This window comes from Fringilla coelebs, assembly GCF_963513975.1.
Source record: "Fringilla coelebs genome assembly, chromosome: 7".
Taxonomy (NCBI): Eukaryota; Metazoa; Chordata; class Aves; order Passeriformes; family Fringillidae; genus Fringilla; species Fringilla coelebs.
The window spans coordinates 33,082,212-33,109,900 of record NC_140035.1 but is presented as its reverse complement, the minus strand read 5'-3'; the positions used below and the strand labels follow the sequence as shown (position 1 = coordinate 33,109,900).

The following is a 27,689-nucleotide window of genomic DNA, read 5'->3' as shown; positions in this document are numbered from 1 at the left end:
CTGGTGGCCAATTTCTTACTTTTTTGAGTCTGGGAAACAGACAGGAGACAGAAAAATACCAATAAGTTACTCAGAAAATCTGTACTAGAACAGATTTTCCATGAATATCAGATAGGCAACTGACTTTGGTTTTTCCTGTTCTTTCTCTCACATGTGATCTCTCCATGTCCACACCACAGATACACTGAGGGCTCACCTTAAATTTGGGGTGCAGCTTTGGTGCTGTCGTTAATGTTGAAAGGTCACTTAAATGTGCTGAACACTCTGTCCATCGTGAGAGTGGCTGAGGGGGAGTACAGCAGCAGAGCTGTGAGAAACAGGCAGAGAGGCAAAGGGTGTGGATACACGACGCAGGATTGCAATGGGAAGAGAGGAACCTGCTCCCTTTTGGATACCTCAAGAATATTCTGCACCAGGCCCCTCAAAAACCCACAACAGAACAAATCTTCAATTAAACAAAAAGTTTCAACAAAACCGATCTTCAAGGAAGCAACAAAACACCAAAGTTCTTCCACTTGACACCAACCAGTTCAGCTTTCCTCAAGCTCTTCCATTATAAGCAGCTTTTACCACCACAGCTCCTTAACACTGAGCACTATTAAGTAACTACAAATCACCTAATCACTTGGAATCTCTTTATTAAAATAAAAAGATTGCAAGCAATTCCCTTAAAACAATATTCATCTATGAACTTTGGAAAGTTCACATATTTGATGCCTTAACAGTGAAGCCCAGTAAAAAAACCCACCAAGGCAGTGCTACCCAGTACTAACACACCACACTGAGTGTCCAGAACACAAGCTCAGACAAACTATCACACTTACAAAGACAAATACTGGAGCACAAAAATATCAGATTTAAGCTTATCCATTCAGTCCAACAAACACCCTTGCGTGCAAGTACTGGGAAAATTTACATGATTACATTTATTTTACAACAAGACCCATGACTCATCCAGGGCACTGAAGAGACATTGTTCAATAAACAGAATATTGAATAGGTATCTGTTTTGTTTCTTAATTCTTTTGCCAAGAGACAAAAGGCTTCAGAATGCAGGAGCTCATGAACAGGAAGGTCATGGATGAAGGCACAGATTGGCACTACTTGGGCAGGAGAAGTCACCACCTGTTTCAGCTTTTTAATCCTAAACCAGAAAATCCATACTTGTTTATACTCAAAACAGTCTTATTCAGACATGTCACAGCACGAAAAGTCACTTAATCCTAAATTCAGATCTAGTCTGAGTGTAGATTTTTTTCAAATCTCCTCCAAGATCACCAGCAGCACCTCTTGCTGGTGTTGAAACCTGGCAAAGGAGCAACAGCCTGTTGGATGCTTGGGACTGGATGCAGGACAGAAAGCAGGACCACCCAAGGATTTCAAAACCAAACCAAGCCAAAAAGAACCCCAAAAAACCCCAAACCCAAGAAGAGATGCTACTGTTCACATGCAAGTCAGTACCTTCAAAGATCTGCTTTCACCTTGTATAAATCTGCATTAAAAAAGTTTCAAGATACATGCAGAATCAAGCTAACTACTGTTAAGTTGGTTTTTACTCAGTCCCCTACATTTAAACTAAGGCAATTAGAATATAAAAGTCTCCACACAGGAAACTCATAAGCAATGAAACTGAGTTCAAAGCAATAGGTTTTGACACTTGCCTCCAAAAGCCCCAGCACCAATGACATTATCCTTCCAAATGCTCTGCTACAGAAGCACTTTTTCAGACAATTGAAAGGTGTTGTTAAAAAGCAGCACACTAAACTGCAATTTGTTATTTATTATTAAAAAATTCATTAAACATTAAAATGGCCAGAGCCACTTCAGAAAACCTTTGAGTTTCAAGGGATTATGATGAAGGACTCCTTGCTTTTTCCATCTCTTATGGCAGTTGACTCCCTTATGACTGTTTCAATTACCAAGAATTAGACAAGGTTTGTGATAAGTGGAATATTCCAGCAGTTTTTAAACTGACACCTCATATCATGTCCAAATTGTTTGAATAATTGGTTTAAGCATTCCTAAGACAAAGCTGTTCTTGTTCAGGCATCTACATTACTTTTAGATAAAGAACTCCTTACACTGCTAACACAGAACATGCAGATACTCTTAGAGTTAAGGATTTCAAATAGCTATAAACAGTCCCTTCATTTTAACTGATGATCAGAAGACACTTTAATGGCCTTGCTGCATTTCATAAACAGCTGTGAATTTTGAAACAATTAGATTCCTGTTAATCTAATATGTAGAAGCTGCTGATGTGGACCTGTAAAATGATGTTCCACTTCCTCTGCCTATTCATCTAGACTAGTTTCTCAAGTTCCCCAGTCTTCTCTCTCCCCAGTCTTGATGAAGACCAGGAAAAAAATAATCACTTCTCTACCATGACTTTTATTAATTAATAAGCATTTTGGTTTTTATTCCTGAAAAAATTAACACTCTCCAACTGCCTCGTAAGAGAGCTCTAAACCCATCAGTTTATATATACATACACACACACATATACATACACACCGAGATTGGAATGCATTTGAACAAAATTTTCCTTTCAGAAATGCAACTCCTTTCCCAAGAAAACTGTCTGCTATGCCATTATTAACAGCTCTATTTTTCAGCCAAAATCCTGCAATTTTCAACTTTCCAATACCTCCAAACTGCAGAGCTTTTCTTATTTTTATATATGTCTTCTTAAGATGCACCGTGGTCTTGAGAAAACCACTGAATCCCAGTAATCCTGTATTCTCTACATCTGCATGGCTAAATCCTCCTGTGCCTCAGAAATGAGACATTTCCCCAGAAGTTTAGCTTCTCTTAGGACCAATGTTATTCTAGTTTTCCTTAACTGTCTTGCCAACTTTTCCAGTGTACACAACTTAACCCAGAAACCATGAGTTTAAAACACTCTAAACCTGACACAAGTGGATAATAATTTCAAATTCCTATATAATTCTATTAGATGCTCAAGTGCTCTTTCAACAGCTTGACTGATTTATTCATACATTTAGAAAGTACCTTTAATTCCCAAATTCTTAGATACTTTAAACACTTAAAATTTGAAAGCTTTTACACTTGCTAATGTTTGCTCTCCCCAAGATTCTGGAAAGATCCCTGCTGGGGTTTAGGATTTTTCCTTATGTATGTATATGGTGAGACTGAGGGCGGGGGGGGGGGGGGGCTCTGCTTGTTTGCCTTGCTATACACACACACATATATATATATGTATGTATGTATATGCTGGGACTGGGGGTGGGCTCTGCTTGGTGTTTGTTTGCCTTGTCATACACACACACATACATATATATGTCAGTAAGGAACTGTTATTCCTTTTCCCATATCTTTGCCTAAAAGCCTTTTAACTTCAAAGTAATAATAATTTGGAGGGAGTGGATTGTATTTTCCGTTCCAAGGAAGGCTCCTGCTTTCATTACCAGACACCTGTCTTTCAAATCAAGACGGCCCCAGAAGAATGAGACTGAAATCAAGAAATTCTCATGAAATCTCAAGAAATTCTACTCAAGTCAAGGCTAATACAACATCCCTAAAAAATTTCTCCAAGTCACTGCAGTTGGGAAAGAAGTGATTTCAAACTCAATACCTCTGCATGCAGATTTTCCTTAGAATCCTGTTGTTACTTTCTCTGTTGTGAGCAAAAAAAAATTCACTACAAAAGCCACCAGTAAAGGCCCTTTCTGCAGAGGCGGGATATCAGCAATGTTATTAACATTGTGTCAAGATCCAGTAACATCTACTGAATGACAAAAAGGAGGCTAAAGGCATCAATACAACACTCCTCTGTCATACTACAGATTGTATGTCTATTTCTGTGTTTATGCCTCACTTTCAGTAGCCCTCAGTCAAGGACTTGCTGCTCAGAATGTCTGCTAATAAATTCATGTATTCCAGACTCTCCAGAGGTGTGAGAGCCCAGACATCAGAAACTTTCCTGAAACACCTAAAAAACCCTGAAGATCAGTCAGTCTCAAAAGTGTAACAGTAATTCCTATAAAGACAGCAACTGGATTTCCTTTAAACCTAAGTTTTCCTCAGTCTCAAAATGCAACCCATTTGCATTTACTATAAAACACCAATTGCTAATTCCACTAAACACATATTACTTCAATAATAACGTCTACAAACAGACAAATCTGCAGAAGTTACTATACTATCACCAGGTTTATCATCTGAAGGGAGTATGTCACAATGCTTTTTTGTGAGTTTGGGTGAGGGGAATGGGGTTGGGCAGGTTATTCTCCTCTGGTCACAATGTAAAAACATTGTGCTTACAGAAATATCTCTATTTGAATTAATCTGAACCACGTTTTGCTGAAGACACTTTTACTAATTACAAAACATAAACATTAACTTCAAGCGAACTGTCATACTGTCCTTCTAGCCCAAAATTAGGTAAGGTTCTTTACACAGCATCAGGTAACAATTTCACTGCAATCATCCTCCCAAATATGACACCCACTGATGAGGACCACAAAATAAGTTCTCCAGGTTTGCAGCTCATAGCTTCTGAAAGGGCATTGAGAACCTATTTCATGTGATGAATACAGTTTTGATAGCATCAGTACTGCATGAGTCATCAATCTATCCCACAGTCCCCTTCAATCACCCCAGGGAATTATCTCATACCGATTCAGAATCTCTCTTTATTTGCCAGTGTCAAAACATTGCTTGTTTGAACACAGCAAGGCTACCTCTTGTCATGAGTCAGTTTATTGGGCTTCCCAAACTGCACCAGCTGCACCAACATGTGACTGAAGCCCTGCAGAGTTCAGCTCCAAACTAAGCACAAAGTCTATCACTTCACTACTTACAAATATTCACTAAAGAAAGGAAAATCCTCCAAAAAACCTTGTGGCTTACTACTAGCGCTGAAGATTTTGGACAGAAGTGCATAAAACCAGGAAAAGGCTCATTCCACAGTGAGGAAAAATCTACCTGTTTGTAGCACAATAGTGGCTAAAAGGCCCTAACTCAAAAAGAGAGCAACCCAAACAAATGGTACAAGCAGCCCTGATGCACGAGCTTGCCCATGGAAGACACACTGTGGTGCTGTAGGGCAGAGAAAACATGCAATGATCACAAGAACAAGTTGTCAGTTATTAGCTATTCAGAAGTTTTATATGTTTAAAATAATTCTTAATTTTTTTTCCGCTGGATGCAGTCCAGGGAACACTGGTCCGGCCAGGAAGGAGGAGCAGCAATATTGCAGCTGTGTAAGTACATACTGAGTTTGTCTAATCTCATTTATATGGCTTCCATTTTAAATAAAAAATACAAGACTATTTATTTCTTATACTATCTACCACTTTCTGGTTTCACTAAGCATTCTGCTACTCCTCCTCTGTCTCAAACCAGCCTGTAATCACCTCATCTCAACTACCCTGCTACAACTCTGCAAACACAGACTTATCTCACAGTTTAAGACCCATATAACTTGCTAGGATAACAGTAACATATACAAGGATTTATACAATGACATTTTATAATTTAAATTATGATTTATAATCTTAAGAGTAATTTAAGATTAGAATATCAAGCCACAGCTACAAGCAAGTACAGAATATGTGTGGCAAGGGAGGTTTTTATAGTTTTGTCAGGGGCGTGTGACAAGTTACTTATGTTGTAAGTAACAAGTAGGTAAAAATCAAATAATAATCAATTTCATGGGAAAAGGGCAATATCCATAGTGATACCTTTTGCAGATCATTGTCCCAGCCCCTGCCTTCTGTAAACACCTGTTTTACAGGTATTCCCAGCACCTGAAGTTCTTTTTTTCAATTAGCAGAATCTAAACATTCTGAAGGGCACGTGAAAACACCTTCTGCTAGGAAGGGAAGAGTAATTTGTTAATGCTCAGTCTTGGGCACTGATAAATTGATGTCCTGTGGAAATCAAATCAAATCAGAGCCCTGCCAAAATCTGCTAAAACCCAAATCTGAAGAAAACTACAACTTTGTATTTATTTGGGCAATAGTTGCTGATACATCTAATCCTGGCTTCATAACTATGAAAAGTCTACAATCACAAATATCATTTATTCCAACCACTAAGTTCATCAAAATAATTTCCTGTTTAAAAATACCCATTTTTTTAACACATTCCTTCATCTGTAGCATGATCACACTGGTTGATGACAGTAAGTAATGCTTTTAAACAGACTGGTTTATTCAATTATTCATTGAAAGTAACCCAAATCCTCTAACAAGGAGGCTGTAGATGGAAAGTGAGCACAGGGACCACAGTGTCCATCACCCTGACTCCTGTGCTATTGCTCAAACTGGAAAGCCCAGCCATGGATCTGGATCTGAACACCACAGAATGTATCATTTCTCAGTTTCCCAAACTGCTCAAGACAGACAAACATGTGACAAAAATACAATACACAAACTCATAGCAGCCAAACTAATCCTGACCTCACTGGTGTTTCTGTATACGCAGGCAACTGAGACTTTGCAGATTCAAACTGCAAAGTCTCCAGAGTAAAGCTCCTGACATGCTTGCACTAGAACAAGGCAGGGAAAAAGACCTCAAGCTCCTGCCAGGAGTGACTCTGGGGGTCATCTGCTTGACTGTTAAGAAGTTTCAAGGTCATGCATTTTACTACACAGACTTCCAACCCAGAGGCAGTAGAAAAAAGGCAAAGAGCAAGAATGAGCATCCCCAAGTACAACCATTTAAATTCCTACAACGTGTACCACACAACCTCAACTAGCTGGCTTATAAAGTTTAAGCTTCTTCATGATTTTTACTTAGCAAATGAGAACATAGGTTAAAAAAAAAATAGAAAATATGCTCAGACCTAAATTTGCTTTTTTCAAATACTGTTTCTGAAAGAAAAATGAAGGAAAAAGTCTTTACTGCGCTGCCATCTCTGAAAGCAGTGAATATTCTTTGCAAGCTGAAGTAACTCTCACCAAATACAAATGACAGACAAACATCTGAAATGAGAAACTTTGGTAATTTTGTTAGACAACACATAATTGCCAACAAATGTTCTGTGGTCACAACGCCTTTTCCTAACCCTAGCAAACTGTGTGCTTCCACAACATGGCCTGTCTGACATGCCTTCTTTGCAACCCCACATTCTAGCACTTTCTTAACATTTCTTATTCCTTATAATGTAAGGCAGAAATCTCATAATGTGGGACTTTGACAGAATTCCATCTTAATACACAGGCAGCTGGTACATATGGAGCTGAGCCCCTCCAGTTATATCTAACCCACCTTCCAACACAGGTTTTCATTGCTCCATAAGCAAATAACTTCTCAAACACTATTTGATAAAATGCTGAGTTGACTAGTATTTTCCCTGTGTCTGATGAACCCCCGATCTGTGGGACACAAACATATTGATTATGATTTATGGGAGCTTTCATATTTCAAGTTCTAGGACAAAATCAGCAAGTCCTACATTTCATTTGAGGCTGGATCCACAACAGATTGAAGGAACAGCCGTACAGATACAGGCAGACACTGAAAAAGTTTATTTTGGGTAGGGATTCATGTTGCAGCTAAGATGAAGTACTGGCACCCTCTTTCACTTTTCTGCCCTCAATCCAATCCAGCTCTGAGGCCATATGGCTGTAAGTAGGAGAAAGGAAAAATTAAAAAAATCAAAAATTTGAGCCACAGTGAATTATAACAAAAAGCCAGAAAAAAGATTCTTTGCATCTATCTTCATAATATCACAACACCAGCTATTAGTATCTTTTCAGCGTCCATAAATAGCAAATCCTACAAGAGGCAGATTTTTGTCAGACATCACTGGCATCCAGCAGAACACTGAACAAAACCTCCCTGCTAGTTGAGGGACGAAGCCCAACTGGATTCACCAGGTGTTGGAATTCTCTTCAAGTTCTTAAAGGGATGTACACAGAGATAATCAAATAGAAAGGTCTTAACCTTTAAAAGGTAACAACAGACACAGAAGATTACAAGATGCTTCTTTCTTCACTGAATTGTAAATTGCAGACACCCACTACAAGGCACAAGCTTCCACACAAGAAAACAACAACAAAAAATACACAGAAGCTTAAAATCTTTGTGTCCTGTGGAGCACTGCTGGGGAAACACCATCTTGAGAAAGAAAAAAGGTCATAATAAAGCAGTGAGGAAGTGATAGAAGGATATGATGATGATGATGATTTGGAGGTTTTAATTATTCAGTCACACATTTCAACTTGGTCCCCTGAATTCTGCATTGCAGAACTGCTTTCTTAGACCTCTGCACAGGAAAATGATACACTCTATTTTACTGCACATCATGGTGGGGTAACAGTTGGACTCCATGAACTCTGAGGTCTTTTCCAGCCTAAATGATTCTATGATCTTTGAAGCTGGGTCTGCAATCATCACATCAATAAAACTCAGGTGAATGCACCAAGTTTATGTTTCCTCGAGAGCTACAAACCTCGTGCCAAGAAACTGTCAAATACTTTGATACTTATCCCAAGGTAAATACAAGGGTTCTTAATAACCAAATGACTGTCATGTAATCAAGAGAGACTGATATGTTTTACCTCCCACTTGCATACAGGTATATTAAAGTCTGTCTTTCAGTAACAGAACTGGGTGCTACATCTGCAACTCAGCTGTATGAAATATCATCAAGCAGGCACCTTCTTTAGTCCAAGAGATGACGTAGCCCATCCTCAATGAAATATTTCAGAAGAATAATCTATTCCTTTTAAAAAACCAAACTAACGCAAAGAAAAAAAAAAATCTCCCCAACAGCATTTTAACTAGCAAATGGAAAAGAAAAAGTCACTTCATGATCTCAAGATTGGCAGAGCTTAATTTTGGTTTAGGAGAAGGATAGGAAGGTAGAACACAGGAGACTGTTCAATGCGAATTTTATAAAGGTCTATTTACTTAATAAATGTGCATTTATAATTTTAAGGGAAGCTTATTTTTACACAAGAACACCTGGAAGAAAATGTATTTCCTTTAATCTTCTTAATGTACAGGTTGCCATCATACTTTTGTTCCTTACCACGTTTTAACATTCCTTGCCAAATCAACATACAATAGAACAACAAGACTGCTACTCAAACACAGCTAAGAGATTAATTTAAACACTGGTTAACTACAGCAGAAATCCAGAAGACAACCAGTAAAAGCCCCAAGCACCTAACTGGTTGAGTTTGAAATTCTGCTTTGATGGGAAAGGAAGGTGATGACCTAGTAATCCCAGTTTTCCTGGTTCAGAATCTTGTTTCCTCACAGTGATAAAGGTAACAGAATAATACATTTAGTCCTTTTTTCTGCAAGCCTTTAGGTGCATCACCATCATTCTTAAGCTGGAAGCCAGAGCCAACAAAATAAGCCTGGATGTCCCCACTGCTCACAAAATAGTTTCATTAGAAACAGCTAAAGGTAAGAAGTGTAAGGATGCTCTCAGCTAAGACTAGATACATTGTTTATCCTCCTAAATTCCAGAAGGCAGGAAAGAAAACAGAGGAGGGAAGGACAGCAGGATAACAATGATGGAAAATGAGTTTGATGGGGGAGTGTGAATGAGAACTAAGGGAAGGCACATCACAGATGGAAACCATTGCTAATTGTACTGTTCCACTGCTACAACAGTGCTTTCTAACACGGTTGCTAACATTTTAGGTCAAATCAACAAGAACCTCTTACCAGCTTCTTATTACCTTCCAAAATAGAGGGGAGAATAAAAAAAATCTCCTCTGATCCTCCAGCACATCAGACATGGCAAGATAAAGAAAATGGGTCAGTTTGTTTTACTCTCCCAACATAGAAAGGGTCAGAGGACTCTTGGGCCCAATGTAAAGCCTGAGGGCATTGAGAGGAAAGGGTGAAAAAGGAGGAGCAGCTCCTGGGTAACCTGGATTTTGTGTGCTGAATACAGAAGCATCATAAGCAGGACCATGTGGTCTAGCCTAGCCTGGTTGGGTTGGCACATGGCTTTGGCTTGAGGAAAGGGGGAAAAGGCCAACTGGCAGAACGGAGGAAGACCAACCTGGGCTGCTGAAGACTGGCAAGACATTGCCACTTGGGTAAAGCTGTTACCTGGGGAAGTCTGTCATGGGGATGCCCATGTCCCAAGAGTCAGGCTAATGAGGAACACCAAAACAAGGAGTGGGTAGATCAGGCTGCAAAGATAGAGGTGTCACAGATGGACTGGTGGACTGGCAACACAAGGCAGAGTTGTTCCTAGCTCGATGGGCCTGTGATGCCCCAGCCCATCAGGGCAGAGATGCCACCTACAAGAAGGCATGAGAGCAAAGAGCAGATTTAACCCTGAACAGTATCTCAGGTTATCCACGATCATGAGATGTGCTGAGATCAAGCAGGTAAAACCCCTATGGTATGGTGAGCAGTGGTCCAAATATAAGATTAATTATATCACACTGCCTCAAACCTGCCAAGGCAAGCACTATGTGGTCATAATGGTAAAAACCACCATGGGATGGCTGGAGACCTACCCTGTGCCTCACACCACTGCCTGGAACACCATCCTGGGCCTGGAAAAGCAGCTCCTCTGGTGGCATGGTACCCCCACATGGACTGAGTCTGACAACAGGACTAATTTCAACAACAGCCTTATGAACACCTGGGCTAGAGAACACGGCATTGAATGGGTGTACCATATTCCTTATCATGCACCAACTGCTGGGAAAATCGAGAGGTGCAACCCATTGCTTAAAACCACCTTGAAGGCACTGGCCAGGGAGACTTTCAAAAACTGGGAGTTGCACTTAGCACCTAGTTAGTTGACTCCAGAGGCTCTACTAACTGAGCTGGACCTGCCCAATCTGAACCCTTGAGCACAACAGAGATAAGGTTCTGGTGGTAGGCATGAGAAGTGCCTTGGAAAAAACTGTTTGGATTAATTCTGCCTCAAGCAAATACAAACCCATCTGTGGGGTTGTCTTTGCTCAGGGACCAGGTTGCACCTGGTGGTGCAAAAGGATGGAGAGACACAATGCATTCCTCAAGGGGTCCTTGTTTTAGGGTGAACTGCCTGTCACACTGTGCCTGTATCTAAATCTAGATGTAAACATGTATATAATTGGGGTAATGCATGTATGTATACACTTTAAAAGTTTAAGTGTGATGTAAGGTGCTGGTATGGGAAAAAAATCAGAGTGGATAATGTTAGAGGTTAGGATTTTTTTTTTTTCCCCTCTCAGAGAATTTTCTCCCATCTGCTACCTAAGAGATGATAACGACTAGTACTTAAGAGACAAAAGATGTAGCCAAGGAGGAGGGGGAAAGGTGCAGCTGGCTGCACTCTTGTAGCTGAGGGGCTTTGCCTTCAGCTCCTCACTCGCTCCTGGGATGGGGACAGCCTGAAGGACTTCAGCTGGTGCCCAGACCTGCACCGGGGGCTAACATGGGAGAACAAGCTTTGAAAACTCACTCAGTCCCCATGGGCATTTGGCAAGCTCCAGGTACTATCACACAATTAACAGTTTCTGCTGGAGAGCCCAGAAATTAAGAAAGGTGCTGCAGGTCAAGTTTCACAGACTGCCATCTGTCTCCCCAGTGACAACAGTTCTTCCCACTGATAGCCTCAGATCATATTTATTTCCAAGTATTACAAGACTTCCATAACAGAAAACTACCATTTTAAGACCAGAAAAAACTTAACTCCTAAATACCACGATTCATCATAAGAAAAACAGGTGCAAGTGTTTGTGGGCATCTCTTCCTCACCTGGTTTCACACAAAGAAATTTAATACCACATCAATACTCTTGGTCTAACAAAAGGACCTAAAGTTTTCAGGTCTGACCACTACCTTTAGGTTTTATAAGAAAGGTGTTCTGCCAAAAAAAAAAAAAAGGTATTCTTATATCAATTTTTCAAAAGGCCCAATCAAACTAACTACAAAAAGTATTTGCTGAAGTACTGCTGAAAAATTTGCAGTAGCCAAAGGTGTCAGACATTAAATACCTTTACTTTTTCCAGGAAATACTTCATAGCTGGTATCTTCTTCCACTCAGGAATTAGCTGCAGTACCTCAGAATGTGCCAAAAACCCCCAACCCTTGCAAAGCAATCCCCAAAATAATAAAACCCCAGAGAAAACTTCCTTGTCATACATACAATTTCTTCCTTTCTTAAAAGGGAAAAGAAAAACTGAAATAAAAATCACATGAGAGTCAGCTTTCAGTCCAGGCAGATGTAAACACTTGAAGGGGAATGAGAGCAAGCAGCCCACTAACCACTCCACACAAACTGCATCCTTTGCCACTAAAGCTCAGCTAGGCTCAGGAGAAACCTATGAGCAAAGTGGCAGGAAGCAGAAAATGCTCCTCCCCAAATCAACTGAGAAATAACTGAGGTTATAATTAAGATGGTAAGCTACATGAAATACTTTTCTATCTCTGAACTAATCCTACAGCCTCTTTGATAGAAGCCACTGAGAGCAGTGCTCCCCATCTGTCAATCGGTGGAGTAATAGAATAGATTTGAACTAGCAAAAAAAATCTCTTCAGCCTCTTTACTGTAGGTAATCTCTGGAGCTTCAGCTTAGTTCATTGAATCATTCAGGTTGGAAAAGACCTCCAAGATCACTGAGTCTGAAGCAAGACCAATCTACAAATTCCTAGCAAACAGAAGAAAACCCAAAGCCATATACTTAATGTTTCAAGCTGCAGAAATTCAGACCAAGAAAATGTGGTACTATAGACACACTGGTCAAACACCAAAAGTGTTTGACCAGTTTGACCAGTGTGTGAATGGTACCACATTTTCTTGGTCTGAATTTCTGCAGCTCAAAGTTGGTACAACTGTGTTTTTCCTCCCCCAGTTTTTATCTGATTTTTACTGAACACAAATCCAGTGCTGTGCATCCAAACGGCCCAGACTAACTGGATCCAGACAGCAGCAAGCACTAAAAATTTTAAAGAAAATTAACAAACATAGTCATATATTCTTGTTAAGTCCCTGAACTGCTGGCTGAGGCCACCACCACCAGTCCTAGAAGACAAAGCCAACACAAGCTAACACCAGGTCCTCGTTGCCCTGTGAACATATCACACAATTTTATCTTTGACTACTTCTACATATCTTGTCCTTAGATGATCAAGGAACAAGTGAAGCACCTTCCTGCACAGATAACCCAGAAAAAGCAAAAAAACAACCCAATTCCAAGGTGATGTACAAATACATTTAGGCACATAAAAATATATACATATACATGAGGCCATACCATAGAAAAAGTACAGGCTTTAAAATGCACATTAATAACTTTCCTACAGAATCTCCACTGCAGATAAAAATTTTTTTAAGAACTGCTTATAACCTTAGCTCTCTTTCAGAGCAGGGAAGAAAAAACTACACCAAACCTCCAAAACAAACAAACAAACCCACAAACAACCAAACCCCCAAACACCAATATTTTATAGTTACTAAATAAACAACCTGAAGTAGTGGAGCTTACAGCATTCCCATCATACTCTGACACAGATCCTGCCAGTCTGATTAGGGAGCTCTGCATATTTCCATTACATCAGAAAGCTGCAGCATCTTTGAGTCTTAAGATAAGCAAGCCTAGCCCACAGATCCATCAGCTGAAACTCAGCTTAGGTGCCAGGCATGGCCTCAAAACTGCCCTTATCTGCCCAAAACATTGAGGGCAGATCTCTCAGTTTTCTTTACAGGATTCACAATTTTTTTTCAACAATAAATAAATTAGTGTTGATATAACAAAGCAACACAGCAGCATCATAGTAGGGTCACTTTTTATCCCGAACTATTATTTTTCCATTACACGAAGAATACAAACCATGTCGAACAAGAGATTAGGATCTTGTAAAGCTGAAGGATTCCTAACAGTGCATATGAGTGAGGAATTGTAGCATGAACTGGCATTCCATCCCCATCCAAAATTCTTCTCAGCTGAATGCTCTGCTTAGGATTTTGAGCTGTCTTTAGAAAGTACCAACATACTTATGTCTCTATTCCTCTCTACACCTCAACACAAACACTTTCCCCAACTTTTGCTGTGATCATCTGAAGCACAACCAAAGGAGGAGATTAATCATCTTCCTGACTTAGATTTTACAGGTGAAAATAATGTAATCAAAGAGAACAGACATTATTCCTGTCTCATCACAACACACAAATATTCCAATTAACAAAGTGCACAGACAAACTAGAAAGAAACTTGCTCTCACGTTTCTCCTTTTCTCTCTGTCCCTTCACAGTTCCTCTCAGATGATGGGAACATCCGCCCAAGTACTGACCTTCTCTAACTTGAGGCATATTCAGTGTAAGAAATCTCAGATTGCTATTCCTTCCTCTCCAAGCTAGCAAGTTCTGAGCATTAACAATGGAGGGCTCCATTAAAAGCTGCCCATACAAACATCAAGCAAGGCAGGATATGAGCACGTAACATATTAACAGATGTTGAAGAACTACTTGCAAATGTTTTCCAGTTTAGGAAATACAGAAAAGGAATCACATCTAAGCTCATAAACTAAATCTTCAGAGTGATCAAGAAATTCGAGGTCACGTAACCACTTTACCCCATCACTCCATTAATCCAGCAGCTACACAGAAATACACATTCCACATCAGACCCACAGCACCAGGACAGCGTGCAATCACTTCAGGCCTCTCACAGCTCTAACATACTGCAGATCCCCCCATGAAAAAATATTTTATCAGTTAAACAAACACACAGGCAGGAACTACACAGCGGAGGAGCCAGCCCCAGGATATCCCTGCACGTGTCAGCAGGCACACAGGAAGAACTACTGTAGCCAGCATGGCCATGGAGCACACGGTCCCAGCTCACAGGCAGGAACTCATCTTGCACATGCAACAGGCCATGCCAGGTACTGCTTCTGCCCGTGCCAGCAGGCATGCAGCAACAGGCTACACTTGGACAACAGTCACCCTTCCTACACTTTTCCCCTGCCTCTGCACCAAAGCTTCCACACTGGAAATGACGACAGCAGACCTGTGAATAATTTCTGAAACCGTGACCCGAATCAGGCAGCACATGTTTAGGTGAATTAGCCCCAGTTTTGCCCACCTGAAGCTGCTGATCTGAAAACTGCAACATCTGAGGAGCACACTGAATGCTCCTAATCCCAAAAGCACAGGTGGTATTAACATGTTTTTAGGTCTTCTGTTCAAGGGTGCAGCTCGACAGTGTAACTGGGGAGAATGCAAGGAGCAACTGCTCCCAGAACATGGTGCCTCTGTCACCTCCACCCCAGCAAGCCCTCCTGTGCCAAGTGCTTATACCTGCCTGTCTGCAGGACAGGCCACGCCACGCCAGAGAATCAGTATGCAAAAAATCCTTCCCCAGCTCTCTAACAGAGATACCACGACTGACACCCACAGGGCTGTTATCACCAAACTTCCTCCAAACCTGGAGGTGGAAGGGATGTCGCCTTTTGGGGGCTGAAAATCCATCAAATGGTCACAGTGTCCCTGTGCCTGGCACTGCATATTGTCACCTCTGGGCCCATTAATGCACAGGGCTGGAGCCCCTCTGCTCTGGAGACAGGCAAGGAGAGCTGGGGGCATTTAGGAGAAGAGAAAACTCTACGGAGACCCTAGAGCCCCTTCCAGTGCCTGGAAGAGCTCCAAAAAGCTGGAGGGACTTTGGACAAGGGCCTGGAGTGACAAGACAAGAGAGAATGGCTTCCCACTGACAACAGGGCAGGGTTAGATGGGATACCGGGGAGAAATTCTTCCCTGGGAAGGCGGTGAGCCCCGGCACAGGCTGCCCAGAGCAGCTGTGGCTGCCCCATCCCCGCAAGTGTTCCAAGGCCAAGCTGGATGGGGCTTGGAACAACCTGGTCGAGTGAAGGTGTCCTTGCCCACGGCAGGAGAATGGAACAGGAGGAGCTTTAAGATTCCAACCCAAACCGTTCTATGATTCAGTGGTTCTATAAAAATGGAGCGAGCATCATCATATTCCTGACTGTATATACAGTGAAGCACAAAAAAGTTGGAAATTACCGACAAATACAGGGAGAGCGATTTAAGGTTTTACCTACAGTTAGGAACAGATATTGAAACTAAATTAAAATTATCTTTCCAGAGTATCCAGCTGCACACTAACTGCCCGTCTGGATGAGTTCCTGCGGGGCCTCCACCAGGCGCCGGCCGCAGGGGCCGCGGGCGGTCGCTGCAGCCGCGGGGACGGCGGGGGACGGCGCAGGCCCGCCCGAGCCCGGCTGCCGGCTCCCGGCTGAGGGCTCCGGCAAGAGCGGAGCCCGGGCCCGCCGAGAGCCGCGCCGGGGGGCGAAGCCGCCGCCGCCCCCAGGCCCCTGGGCGGTAGCGCGGCCTTCCTGCCGCGCCGCCGGCCATGCCCGCCCCAGAGCCCGGCCGCACTCACCCTCCGACAGCTCCAGCTCCAGCTCGGCCAGGCTCTCGCGCACCTCGGGCGGCAGCGGCACGGCCTCCAGCGCGCAGCCCCCGCGCTCCGCCGCCATGGCGCGGGTGGGCGAGCAGCGAGCGGGCCGGCGGAGCCACCGCCCAGCGCTGCCGCAGGTGGGGCCGGGGGCGGGCCGGAGGCGGGCAGCGGCGGTCCCGGGCCGGCAGGCAGGCGGGCAGGCAGGGAGGAGGTGGCGCCGGCCCCGCCGCCCCGCGCAGCCGCTGCCGCAGCCCGGGCCGCGCGGGCCGCGCCAGGGGCGGGACGGGCCGTGCCGGCGGGGAGGGGCCACAGCGCGGCCCGCCCGCTCCCGGCCCGGCGCTGCCCTTCTCGTGCTCCCTTCCTTTCCCCATCCTTCTCGTCGCCTTGGCACCTGCTGTGCTGAGGCCCCTTTCCTGTAAATGCCGAAACTGCCCTTTCCCTCCACACTTCTTCCTCCCGACGGAAAATAGGAACTGTGACCCAGCCTGAGCCCTCGGGGCCCACCGTGTATCCCAGGGTAGAGCAGGGACGTTTTCATGGCACGGAATTCCACTGTGAGAGCCTAGATGTAAAGTGGTGCCTGGGACTGTATAAAAAAGTAAAAAAAATTGGTGAGAGTGTCTGTTCTGAAGCCAGCCGCCTCTCAAAGAGCAGAGGAGAGCAGCAGGAAGCGCTCGGGTCGGAGGCCTGTTGAGGCAATAGCTGTTCCCTGTTCAGCTGTGGGTTCCAGGGTGAGGGTATGGCAGGGCATCTCAGCCTCGTGTTCCCGCACTCCTGCAGCCTCCCAGGGGCTCGGGCAAAGGCAAATCCAGGACTCTGCCCGAGCTCCTGACCACCCAAACCACTGTGCCAGTAGCAACTTTCCTAGAACTAGGAAACAGGGAAAGCTGGGGAGTAGAGTCTTCTGCCGACGACTGCTTCTGTCCAAAATGCCACTCCTGTTGGGGACGATCGGGTTCACGTTGGGGCTTCCAATTTGTCTGCTCACGTTACTGAGGTTAACACAGCACAGGAGAGTGTGTCCCATATTGCTGCCCTTCCAAGGGCATAGACACACCACACCAGCACCCAGAAAACCATGCTGCTTAAAATGTCATCCCTTACAGTGGGCAGAAACACTGCAGCTTCCACTACCCTCCAGAATGCTGTCTGTAGGTATCAGGGAACTTATGGGGACGTAGCCACAGGGAACACATTACCTGTAGCTCAGATCCTACTGGGTTGGATTCCTTTAATGCCTCAAGTTATAGCTTTCATATTTTCCAGATTCCCTACTGCATTAATAAATAACTCTGAACTTCATATAAAGTGTTAGCAACTTCTCCTCTCAGATTAGTTACACAAAACAAGCCTTTTGCAGCCTGAGAACCAAGGACACCGTTGGAGCTTCAGGCTCAAATTGAGGAGAGCAGGCTGGGAGGAGGGGACTGCATAACCTGAAGCTGTAAATTGGACAATTAACCCCAACATGTAAATGGACCAAAACTTATAAAGTGTGAAAGTGTGTGACCTGTCACCCATATTGGGTGTAGCCTCTGCCAGGCTCTTATACAGCCCAAGGTGTATCCTTTGAAGGCCTTTTAATAAATACCTGCTTTATTCCTTTAACACTGTCTAGCCTCTGTTCTAGGCAGCCTCTCAAGGCATCATCTTCTCTGCAGATTTCAAGTGTTAGGACTCTTAGAATCTGATTTTTAAAAGAAATATGAGGCAGTCACTGAGCCAGCTTAAACTTAGCTCAAATTGGTTTGGAACTCTGGACAAGTTAAGTTACTTTTACCAAACTTTTACACCAAATCAAGTATTGTTTGTTCACAGCTCTCTTAAATTTATGCTCAAACAGTTCAAGGGTTCTCCTATAGCTGTCAGGGAGTAATAAATCTGTACATGTGCCAAGATCTATCTCTACCACTTTTTTTTTCCCAGAGAACCAAATGGTGATCTACCTGACAGATAAATATGAGTTTACCAAGACAAAGGCAGTTAAATGTAATAAAAAAAGTAATAAAACAATCTCAGATGAATGCCATTATATAATTCTCAATACCCAGTAGAGAAAAATCTTTTAATAGGCTGCAGCAGAACAATTTGCCTCCAGAAGAGATTTCCCTCATGCTCCAAAGTTAAAAAAAACCAGCTGTTTCAAAAGTAGAGATTTCATGTCCAGAGGTTTAAAATATTCTGGTATGATAATTCTTTCTATGCCTTTTCTAAAGAAATATAGAAATATCACAGAAAAGTCTTATTCAGCATGATACTTGGATCTCTCTCATTTTTGCACTGAGACATTGTGACTGAAAATGGGTGTACCACCATAGCACCTCTTTCCTCTTCTTCAACCAGCAAATTCATACACATTTGGAACTGCCCCCCTGAAGGCAGCCACAGCACAGGATAGCAGACACAGGATCATTTATATTACATGTAGATAGAGCTCACAGGTTTTGTTTGGTACAAAAGAGTTAAAACTATGGGCCTTTTGAACTAGAAAAATGAAGCTAAAAGTGTCCAGAATAAATTGGACAGACTGAGGGAGAATTTATGTACTGAAAAACCAGAAGGGCAAACCCTAAATTCACAGAAAGCTACAGGTACCTTTAATATTTTTGAGAGTATTTGAGCTATTCCTTTAATTGGAATGATGCTACAGAAATATTAAAACCCTAACAATTTTAGGAACAGTAAAAGAAATAAATAGGTATAACTGAAATAACCACACAATGTAAAAATCACTAATAAAATGCCATTTTAATAACTTTTTTTACAAGGAATCCACCTATACACTATAGAAAAATAAACACCACAGAGACTTTTTGCAGCTTACAATACAGCGATGCAGGCACATGTCAGCTGTTGACTTAATTTCACATGAGAATGTAAAACATTGTTCTTAGTGAAAAGTAAGTCCCTCTTAAAGTACTAAAATATAATAAAAAGAATCATATAAAAATCTGCTTTAAAAGCACTGCCCTTTATTCAGTTGCATGGCAGATTGCAAGTGCATCTGTTGAGTGAGGACCAACTCAGAGGAAGCAGGAACTTGCAGGACAGATTTTCTAGGTGTTCCCATCACTTTCTTAGGTTTCTATGATGAGGTGAACCTAGGACTTGTCCTAAATTAAAAAAAAACAGATTGATATTAGAAAACTGCTTGTGTTATGAAGCAACAGTGTACAATTAGCAGCATGTTATTTCCTCAAAGCACTTCATATGAGCTATGCTGAAAGCAATTCCAATTTTCACGAGCCACCTAGGAGCAATCCCAAACAGGATTTGAAAGCCTAAACATCTGCCAAAACAAACCTTCATACCCTGGGAGCAGTGCTCCATCACAGGCCTGCTCTACCCCAGTGACAGCTCAATTCTGCCACTCCTGTGGTGATTCTTTAGTTCATCAGGAGCTGGGAAATCACTTGGCTGACAGCACTGTTCTAAAGATTGTAGCATCATTCTGTAATGCCTGGACATTATCATCCTGGTAATATGGAAATGACAGAAATCATAAACACTTTTCACAGTAGTGTTTATGGTGTTCCAGCTGTGGAGTACTTACTCCACACTTGGAATGAAGCAAAATGTGTTACACTTCCATAAAGGCTGACAGGTTTCAAATCTAAAATCTGTTTATCTATCTGTATCAGCCATGCAGCTGCTGCAGTATTTGGGAAAAAAACCCCAAAACCAACAAACCCACAAAGTCATGGTAATAAAGTTTCTAGGTAAAGTCCTGTTGAGAACAATGTCAAAGTTCCCAAGCTGTTCAGGATTTCAGGATGATGTGATGACAGGTTGCAAATTGCTCCTTAGGACAAGGTGTTTCTGTGCTATAACCAACATGTAACAAGAGGAGGTAATTAGACTAATTAAACGAAGTAAATCTGGTCTAGAAATTAGGGGGAACTGTTTTAAATAGCAAAGCTAAGTGCCACTACAATCCTTTGTGTGCTCTTTGATAAGTCTTGGAACGAGATGGCTGTATTTACCAGCCTCCAAATCTTTTTTTAAAAATCTGTTATGAACACAAGGAAGTGATAATTAGGGAAGCATTAGAGTTCGTACTGCAGAGAAAGACCTGCTCAGCTATTACAACAGCTATGTTTGACTTTAAAGCAAATTAACTCTATACACAGCTTCATTTAAATTGCAATACTTGCTTGTTTAGATTCAGAAACGGGGGGGAGAAATCACATGAAATTATTCCATCTTTTCTCTTTCATCATGAACTTCGAGAAATGCCACATTTGGAGGAGTTTTAGACACAATTCAGAAAGGTTTCCTTTAGAGACTGACTTTGTTACCTCCCAATAATGATAATTATTCCTTAAATGATGGTCTTTATTGGCAATGTGTAGAAAGAACCTTGTGAAAAGCATCTCAGACTTGCAGGAGCTGTGAGGGGTGAGAAGGTGGTTCTTACCTGGCTGCACCCCTCGCAGCCTTTGCTGAATCATCTCCAAGCGATGGATATATTCTGTGAGTGACTGTTCAGGATCCTGAGGGGGCACAAGGGACTTGTCTGGAGCTGAACTTGGGGATGGGTGCAATCTTAAAAAGAAAACAGATTATTTTCTCCTTTTCATGCTATACTCTCAAGTATATCCAGAAGTTACATTCATATAGTCAGGAATTCTGGGCAAAGAAAACTGGAACCATCACCACCCTTTCCATTTATATAGCTGTTCCTGGAAACAAGAGCAGCAAGAGGCATCATTTAGCCTAGCTTGGATCTACATCAGACCTGAGCCACCACTAATCCAGTCACACTGAGCACCAGTCAGGGCTGCTGTTATTAATATCCTGTTCCATATCATACAGGTGACTTTTCTTAGCAGGGCTGTCAGAAACAGACACATGCCATGACAGGAATAGGGTTGGGTAGAATGAAGTCTTTCGGAAGTTCTTACATGTCTCAAACTATCCAAAATTTTTTGCTGAATTCCATGCAAACCAGAAGACTACCTGGTTGTTTGTGACAAACCCCTCAGCAAAGTTAAAAACTCAACAATGATCTGAAGCATCTCCCATCTCTGCAGACTGACCTGTTGTGTGAGCGGCAGGACCGTGGCGAGAGGCTCGTGAATCTTGCAGCACAGCTGCTTCTGTGGCACAGCCCTGTGTCCCTGTCCTGGGTAGGGGGAGAGCTCACAGGGCCAGCTGGGGGCTGCTGCTGCTCTTTCAGGACTTCTGTTCTAGCACCAGAGGCTGTGGTAAATATGGAGGGTTAAAAATATGCACTAGGAACCATTGAGAACAGGCTGTCATAAACACATCCAATAAGCCCATGAAAATGACAGCAGAGTATGCTTAAATTTGGTTTTAAATGCAGGTAAAAACACTTTCTACAGCTAGCTGCTTTTTTTATTTTTGTGTTTTTTTTTGTTTTAACTGTAATTAACAGAATTGTGATGCTATTTTGTATTGAGGTAGAAAGTTCAGCACTTGAGGATTCAAGTTTCTTAGAAATCATACCACAGTGGGTTTATGTAGAAAGATGGTGTTGTCTTTGAAAATAATTATTTCCAGCAACTTAGAAGCAGTGAAAATTACATAGTACAGGCACTGAAAACGACACTATTTAATCTGAATTTTGTTTAGCATTGAAAAGGCACAATGGAACTTTACATCAAGGGCAACAGTTTCCCCAATATTGGGAGCTGCATTAAGATGTTTGTTGGAATTCTTACAAAGGCACTCATCAGTAACTCAAAGGAACACTCAAGTTTTCCTCAAGTTACTCAAGTCCTTATTGACCTGCATCAGACCATCTATCCATCTACTCTACAGATGGACAGGGGCAAAATAAACAGATTTTCCCACTTGGGTTTTGTTTTTAATTAGAACACATCACTGAAGAGAAATTACAAAGAAAACAATGTACTTCTCCAAATATGTACCTGTGTTACCTCCTATACTGTGAGAAATGCTTTCACCCTGTGTGCTCTTCCTGCCAACTTTGTTCCACTTCTTCACCAAAAACTTTAACCTTGGTAAGAAAACAAATTAGTACAAGCATTAAAGATAAGCAGAAATACATAAAATTTAATATTATTTGTTGGTGGAGAACCGATTAAGTGACATAAGCAATGATTGTTGTGGGAATGACAGGAGAATTCTTCAAATTCAGTTTTTGGAATACTGGCTTATCCCATTTTACCCTGCAATGATCATTGAACTGCTGAAAAGACTTGCTTGTTTTGGCTCTGCTCCTGATCTCCAGAGAGCTCTTCCTGCCTGAGAGGAGGAGTTTGGAGGTGCTGCAGCCTTTGCTGTTATTATGGTATTCATGTCAAAGACTCTGTGTCATCTCCTGCTAGAAACTTGATAGTGATCATTTTAACTAGACAAGGAAATTACTCAGAAATAACCAATTACATTTAAAACTGCCTTTTTTTTTTTTTCCACTGAATGGGCTTAAAGGGAGATGGCATATTGTCCCATGTACAGCTAGCAAAACCCATTTGACAGTGACACAGCATGATAAAATCACACCCAATGAAACACACTACTGGATTCCAGAGAACCATTCCTGACAGATCCCATTCTGATACAGAACAGACTGTATCAGAATGGGACAGTGAGACCAAGGAGATAAGGGTCAGCCCAAAATTACTTCAATTTGTAATGCTGTGCACTGGTTCCCAAACATATCGCAGCTGGGTATCACTCAAGTAGCTTTTTCATGGAATTATGGAAGTGTTTGGGCTGGAAAGGATCCTAAGGAAGCACATCTTGTTCCATCCTCCTGCCACGAGCTGGGACACCTTGCACTGTCCCATGCTGCTCCAAGCCCTGTCCAACCTTCTCTTGAACACTTCCAAGGAATGGGGCAGCCACAGCTTCTCTGGGCACTCTGTGCCAGGGCCCCACCACTCTCACAGGGAAAAATTTCTTCCCAATATCCCATCTAAATCAACCCTCTTTCATTTTAAAGATGTTTTTTACAAATCTTGAGTACAGATCAAACTCAGCTAACAAGTCATGCTTGAAGCAGTTCTGGAGATCACTTCTGCTTAACACTAACATAGGATAAGCCACAGGAGCTATCAATTTTTAAGCTTCCAAGAAAATGTCACCTATAAGAGACAGGGAGTGTTTTGGCTTTACCTTGAGATGGCAATGATGGCTCTGACTGCACACCTGAACTTGGTGAAGGGCCGGGAGTGAGATGCAGAGAGCTGCAGGTCTGCAGAAGGATAGATTCCCATGCGGGCAATGAGAGACAGAGTTGCTTGCTCACAGTCCTGAAACCCACCAAGCAGCAGCAAGAGGTATTTCTTCTGATAAACCAGAGCCTTTCTAAAGCTCTCTGCTCGAATGTACTTTCGATATAATCTCTGCAACTGCAGGAAACAAAAAAGAAATTTCAAAAAAATTCATTTTTTTCCACAGTTACTGCTGCAAAAAGCCAGCCACAAACAAGGTGTCTTCAGGTCAAATGTCCAGACTGAGGACACAAGGGCTGCCAAAACAATTCCGTACACTGCTAAAACCCACCCAGATTTGGAGTGTCAAACCTCTTTAAATCTCCTGAATGTTTTCAAGCAAAATTGTCACACTCAAAACTCTAAAACAGTTTAATAGAAAAAGTATATCTGCTTAAAAAAAAAAAAAATGCATGGTGGAGAGATGCCGATCAGATTTGATTACAATCAAAATGTCAGAAAAATAAAAAGTATTTATTTAGTCAGCAGGGATTAAAAATAATGAATGTTTTCTATTTTCATGCTTAGACAAGAAATCCAAGTCTTCCTCTCATTTAAGAGTGGAAAGAAATTCCAAAGATCCAGATTACTTTTGATGCAAGTTCCTGTCTAACACTGAGAAAGTTCCAAAGGAACTTCTCTGATGAGGTACATATGGGGAAAGCTTCTAATCTAAAATAACATATCAAGCTGTTTGTCTAGAAAATCAACCTCTTAAAATAGCAACTGAAGATTACAGCAGTAAGTGAAAGATAAATGCCATAATCTGACAGATCCCTTTTTCCCCCAGCAGATTAGTTTCAAATGATAGCCCCTGGCTGTGGCTCTGCTGGCTCTCCAAGCTCCAGAGACCCCCTTTGCTGACTATCCCCATGATTTTACCTTAGGATTGGAAGTTTCTGTCACTGGTTTGTTTTCAATTTCAGCATTGGCTTTAGCCAGCTGGGATTCTGCCTGTTTCAGCATGTTCTGCAGCGTGTTCCTCTCTCGTTGCCAAGCCTCTCTTTCCAGCTCTTGAACAGGGTCAGCATCACCTGTAGATCTCACCTAAAACAGAAACCTAAAGGAAGTGAGCTACAATGGGTTTTGCACATTGTTTTCACAATCAAACATCTCAAGCTGAGTAATAACCCAACTTTATGACAAATTAAAACATAGTAACAATGAGCCTGAAAACCAGCAATGGAATCAGGTGTTGAACAGCACAATGGGAAACTGAAATGCATGAAAAGCCCTTCTGACTTTCATCTGACTTTCTTCTACATCCACAGGCAGCACAGAAATAATGAAGATGTCTGTATACATGCAAAACCAAGATGCACATACAACAAAAACAAGTTGTGAAAAAAATCTGAAAAATCACATTCAATTCTGAGAGTCCATCGTCCAGAGAAGCTGTGGCTGGCCCATCCCTGGAAGTGTCCAAGGTCAGGTTGGACAGGGCTTAGAGCAGTCTGGTCTAGTGGAAAGTTCCCAGCCATGGCAGGGGGTGGAACAAGATGGGATTTAAGGTCCCTTTCAGCCCAAACCATGCTGTGATTCTGTGAAACTGACTTTTGTGATAAGGAATAAGACCCAGGACTCTGGCTCCAATTCCTCATGGAAGTTCTGCCTTCATAACCCTCTTTGTATCAACTACAAAGTTACTGGTCATCAGTTACATCAGTGCATGATGCAGTAGATGACAAAAGAAACAGAAGATTTTTTTGTTAGGGTAGTTGATGTTTTATCCCTTGAAATAAAATCTATACATTAGAGAAGCCAGTACAAACATCTGATCCCAGTTTCTCCTTGCAAATTATTTCAGTACAATCTGTAGTATCTGAAGAGTTCTACATGACTCATCTATGTCCTTGACTTCTGCTGCACCATTTGGCAGCTGATTGACCAGACAGCTCCATTTGGCACAGATTTTCCGTGCTGACATTTTGCTAGGTTCCCTGTCCAATACTGCCCAATTTATTGCACCTCAAGTGGGGGATCAGCAGAAAATTCCTTTGGTCTCCTGAGCACATGGTTCAGTACCTTAAAGGAAGAAGAAATTCAGGGAGGAAACTGAAAGAAAAAGTGATTCAGTGATTCTGGGGAAAAAAAATCAAACCTTAGAAGAGGGCAGAGAGGAGGGATTATTTGTGCCCACAGAAGAAAAGCTATTGAGGTGGAGTTTTTGCTCCTCATCTCTAAAAAGGCATGTGACTAAAGTGCTCTACTGAACACTTTTTTGTTTAAAAAAAAGAAGTCAGGAAACTTGAGTTCCTTGATTTCTGTGTGGTCAGTCTCTGAAGGAGGGAGCTCTGCTCCAACAAGACTTTTGTCTACAGCTGACAGCTCTAAAGGTTTGTCAGAGGAAGGCTTAACCAAAATAACCCCATGAACTTGGAGCTGCATCCCCCTCCTCAAGGCTGGAGATGATGCACTTGGCAACAACCTGTGTGGCTGCACAGGTGACAGAAGGAAAACATGAACTGTATTTTGTAAGCAGGTAGACACAGGGAGAGCTGCAACATGCCAAGGCAGCTTGTCACTTATCAGACAGTCATAGATCTCTGTCTATTTCAGGAGAAAGACATAAAACTGCAGTTATCTGGGGGGTCAGATGGAATCTGAAAGTTAGGCATTTATGTATTTTGTATCAATAGACCTGAGCTTGGTCTTGGGTAATCCCTGGGCTTGTGTAAAGTATTTGCAATACTGCAAACTTGGGTCAGAACAGCCCTCCTGAGATTTCAAAAAGCACCATGGTGGTTTGTAAAGTACTTGGCATTTTGGTGAAAAACAACCGTCTCTGGATGCATAAAGAAGCTACAGCAACACATCCCAAAGCTTCTGATCCTTGGACACATTACACATCTAGGAAAAAATGCTCTCAGAAGCAGACTGTGCCATATGACAAAAAACAGAGTGGGACATTAAAATATGTTAATATTTTCCTTACCTGAGATGTAGGAGGAGACAAATCTGATTTTAGCTCCCTTAATGTCTGCAGTAAAGAGGCCACAGCTTCATCATTTGATGCAGACCAATCGTTAACCGTTCTGTTAGGCAGAAATACTTTTTCAGTATCAGGCTGATTTATGAGAATGTTAACACACATGTAATTGCTTCTTCCCACTACTTGACCTTTAAGGTTCTGAGGCTTCACTTATGCAATATTTACCACACAAATTACTACAAATACGCAGAGAAATTAGCAAGTTCTGTTAATTTTTAGGAATTGAAAGAGCTCTCAGCCGTGACACACACAAGTTAATAAGCAAGATGGAAAGCAAAGTGCTATTTTATGAACTCACTTATCCAGAGTTTTATATATGAACTCATTCAGGTGCATAACCACAAAGAGCAACTGCTGCCTTATCTTCTCCAGCTGTTGCTGTTGCAAGTGGGGTTTTTCAGTTTCTTTTGTCACAGGCTGCGTGGCATTTCCATCTTTGCTTGAGGTACATGAGACTTCCTCCTGACAGTTTGGAGTTGGAGGATTTCTTTCTCTTTCTCTTAAAACTGCCAGTATTTCCTGCAGTTCTTTAATTCTTTGTTCATCCCTTTGGTGTTGCCGTTCCAAGTTTTGCTGTTTGAACAAAATTAGTATTAGTTAATTGCATCTTATATATACCCACTTATGTAAGTGTCACCACACCTAATCAGCATTATCCATCTGGGTGTTCCTGAACTGCCAGACCACTTTTGGGGAAGGCTTAGAGCACTGCTTTCCAGGGCCACCAGGAAGCCATTTAATGACACTGGAGTGGGCATTGTCTCCATCCAAGGAGAAACCCAGGGTGAAACCAATAGTTTCTCAAGTCATGACTGGGATCCTAGCTCAAAAAATAAGGGCAATGACATGAGAGTTAGTTTGGTTTCATCCTGCATTTTACCCATATTCATCCCCACCTGTGAACAACCAGCACAGGCAAAAATTTAAAGATCAATCTTAAAGATTTAAAGATCAACTTCCATCAACGATAAACCCAGACACAGCTACATTTCACAAAAGCAGGACAAGAGCTCATTTAATGCATTTTTCAATATGCTTTTAACAAAAGGAAACATTCCAATCAAAGAATTCCATCCAGAGGGTTAAATCCCAGTGTATGGGGATTTAACATTTCAGTGTGTGGCTATTTCAGTGAAA

General features: G+C 42.0%; 2 protein-coding genes across 22 annotated transcripts in view; both read right to left on the bottom strand.

The window, feature by feature from the left end:
* DIP2A (disco interacting protein 2 homolog A) overlaps positions 1 to 16,500 on the bottom strand; it is a gene marked incomplete at its 3' end in the record, with an annotated part of 77,790 nt that extends 61,290 nt beyond the window's left edge. For all 7 annotated transcript variants that reach the window (XM_084208929.1, XM_084208930.1, XM_084208931.1 and 4 more), the window contains exon 1: positions 16,341 to 16,500. In XM_084208929.1, the coding sequence (XP_084065055.1) occupies positions 16,341 to 16,437 (97 nt within the window). In that variant the 5' untranslated portion in view covers positions 16,438 to 16,500. The remainder of the gene's footprint in view (positions 1 to 16,340) is intronic.
* A 2,591-nt stretch (positions 16,501 to 19,091) lies between these two features.
* The window catches only part of PCNT (pericentrin), a 69,428-nt gene continuing 60,830 nt past the window's right edge, over positions 19,092 to 27,689 (bottom strand). For 14 of the 15 annotated variants that reach the window (XM_084208838.1, XM_084208845.1, XM_084208841.1 and 11 more), the window contains 8 exons: positions 26,851 to 27,125; positions 26,496 to 26,595; positions 24,443 to 24,607; positions 23,463 to 23,698; positions 22,253 to 22,341; positions 21,398 to 21,560; positions 20,776 to 20,903; positions 19,092 to 19,471 (listed from right to left, as the gene is read on the bottom strand). In XM_084208838.1, coding sequence (XP_084064964.1) covers positions 19,428 to 19,471; positions 20,776 to 20,903; positions 21,398 to 21,560; positions 22,253 to 22,341; positions 23,463 to 23,698; positions 24,443 to 24,607; positions 26,496 to 26,595; positions 26,851 to 27,125 — 1,200 coding nt within the window. In that variant the 3' untranslated portion in view covers positions 19,092 to 19,427. The remainder of the gene's footprint in view (positions 19,472 to 20,775; positions 20,904 to 21,397; positions 21,561 to 22,252; positions 22,342 to 23,462; positions 23,699 to 24,442; positions 24,608 to 26,495; positions 26,596 to 26,850; positions 27,126 to 27,689) is intronic. The other variant, XM_084208850.1, reaches the window with a different exon arrangement.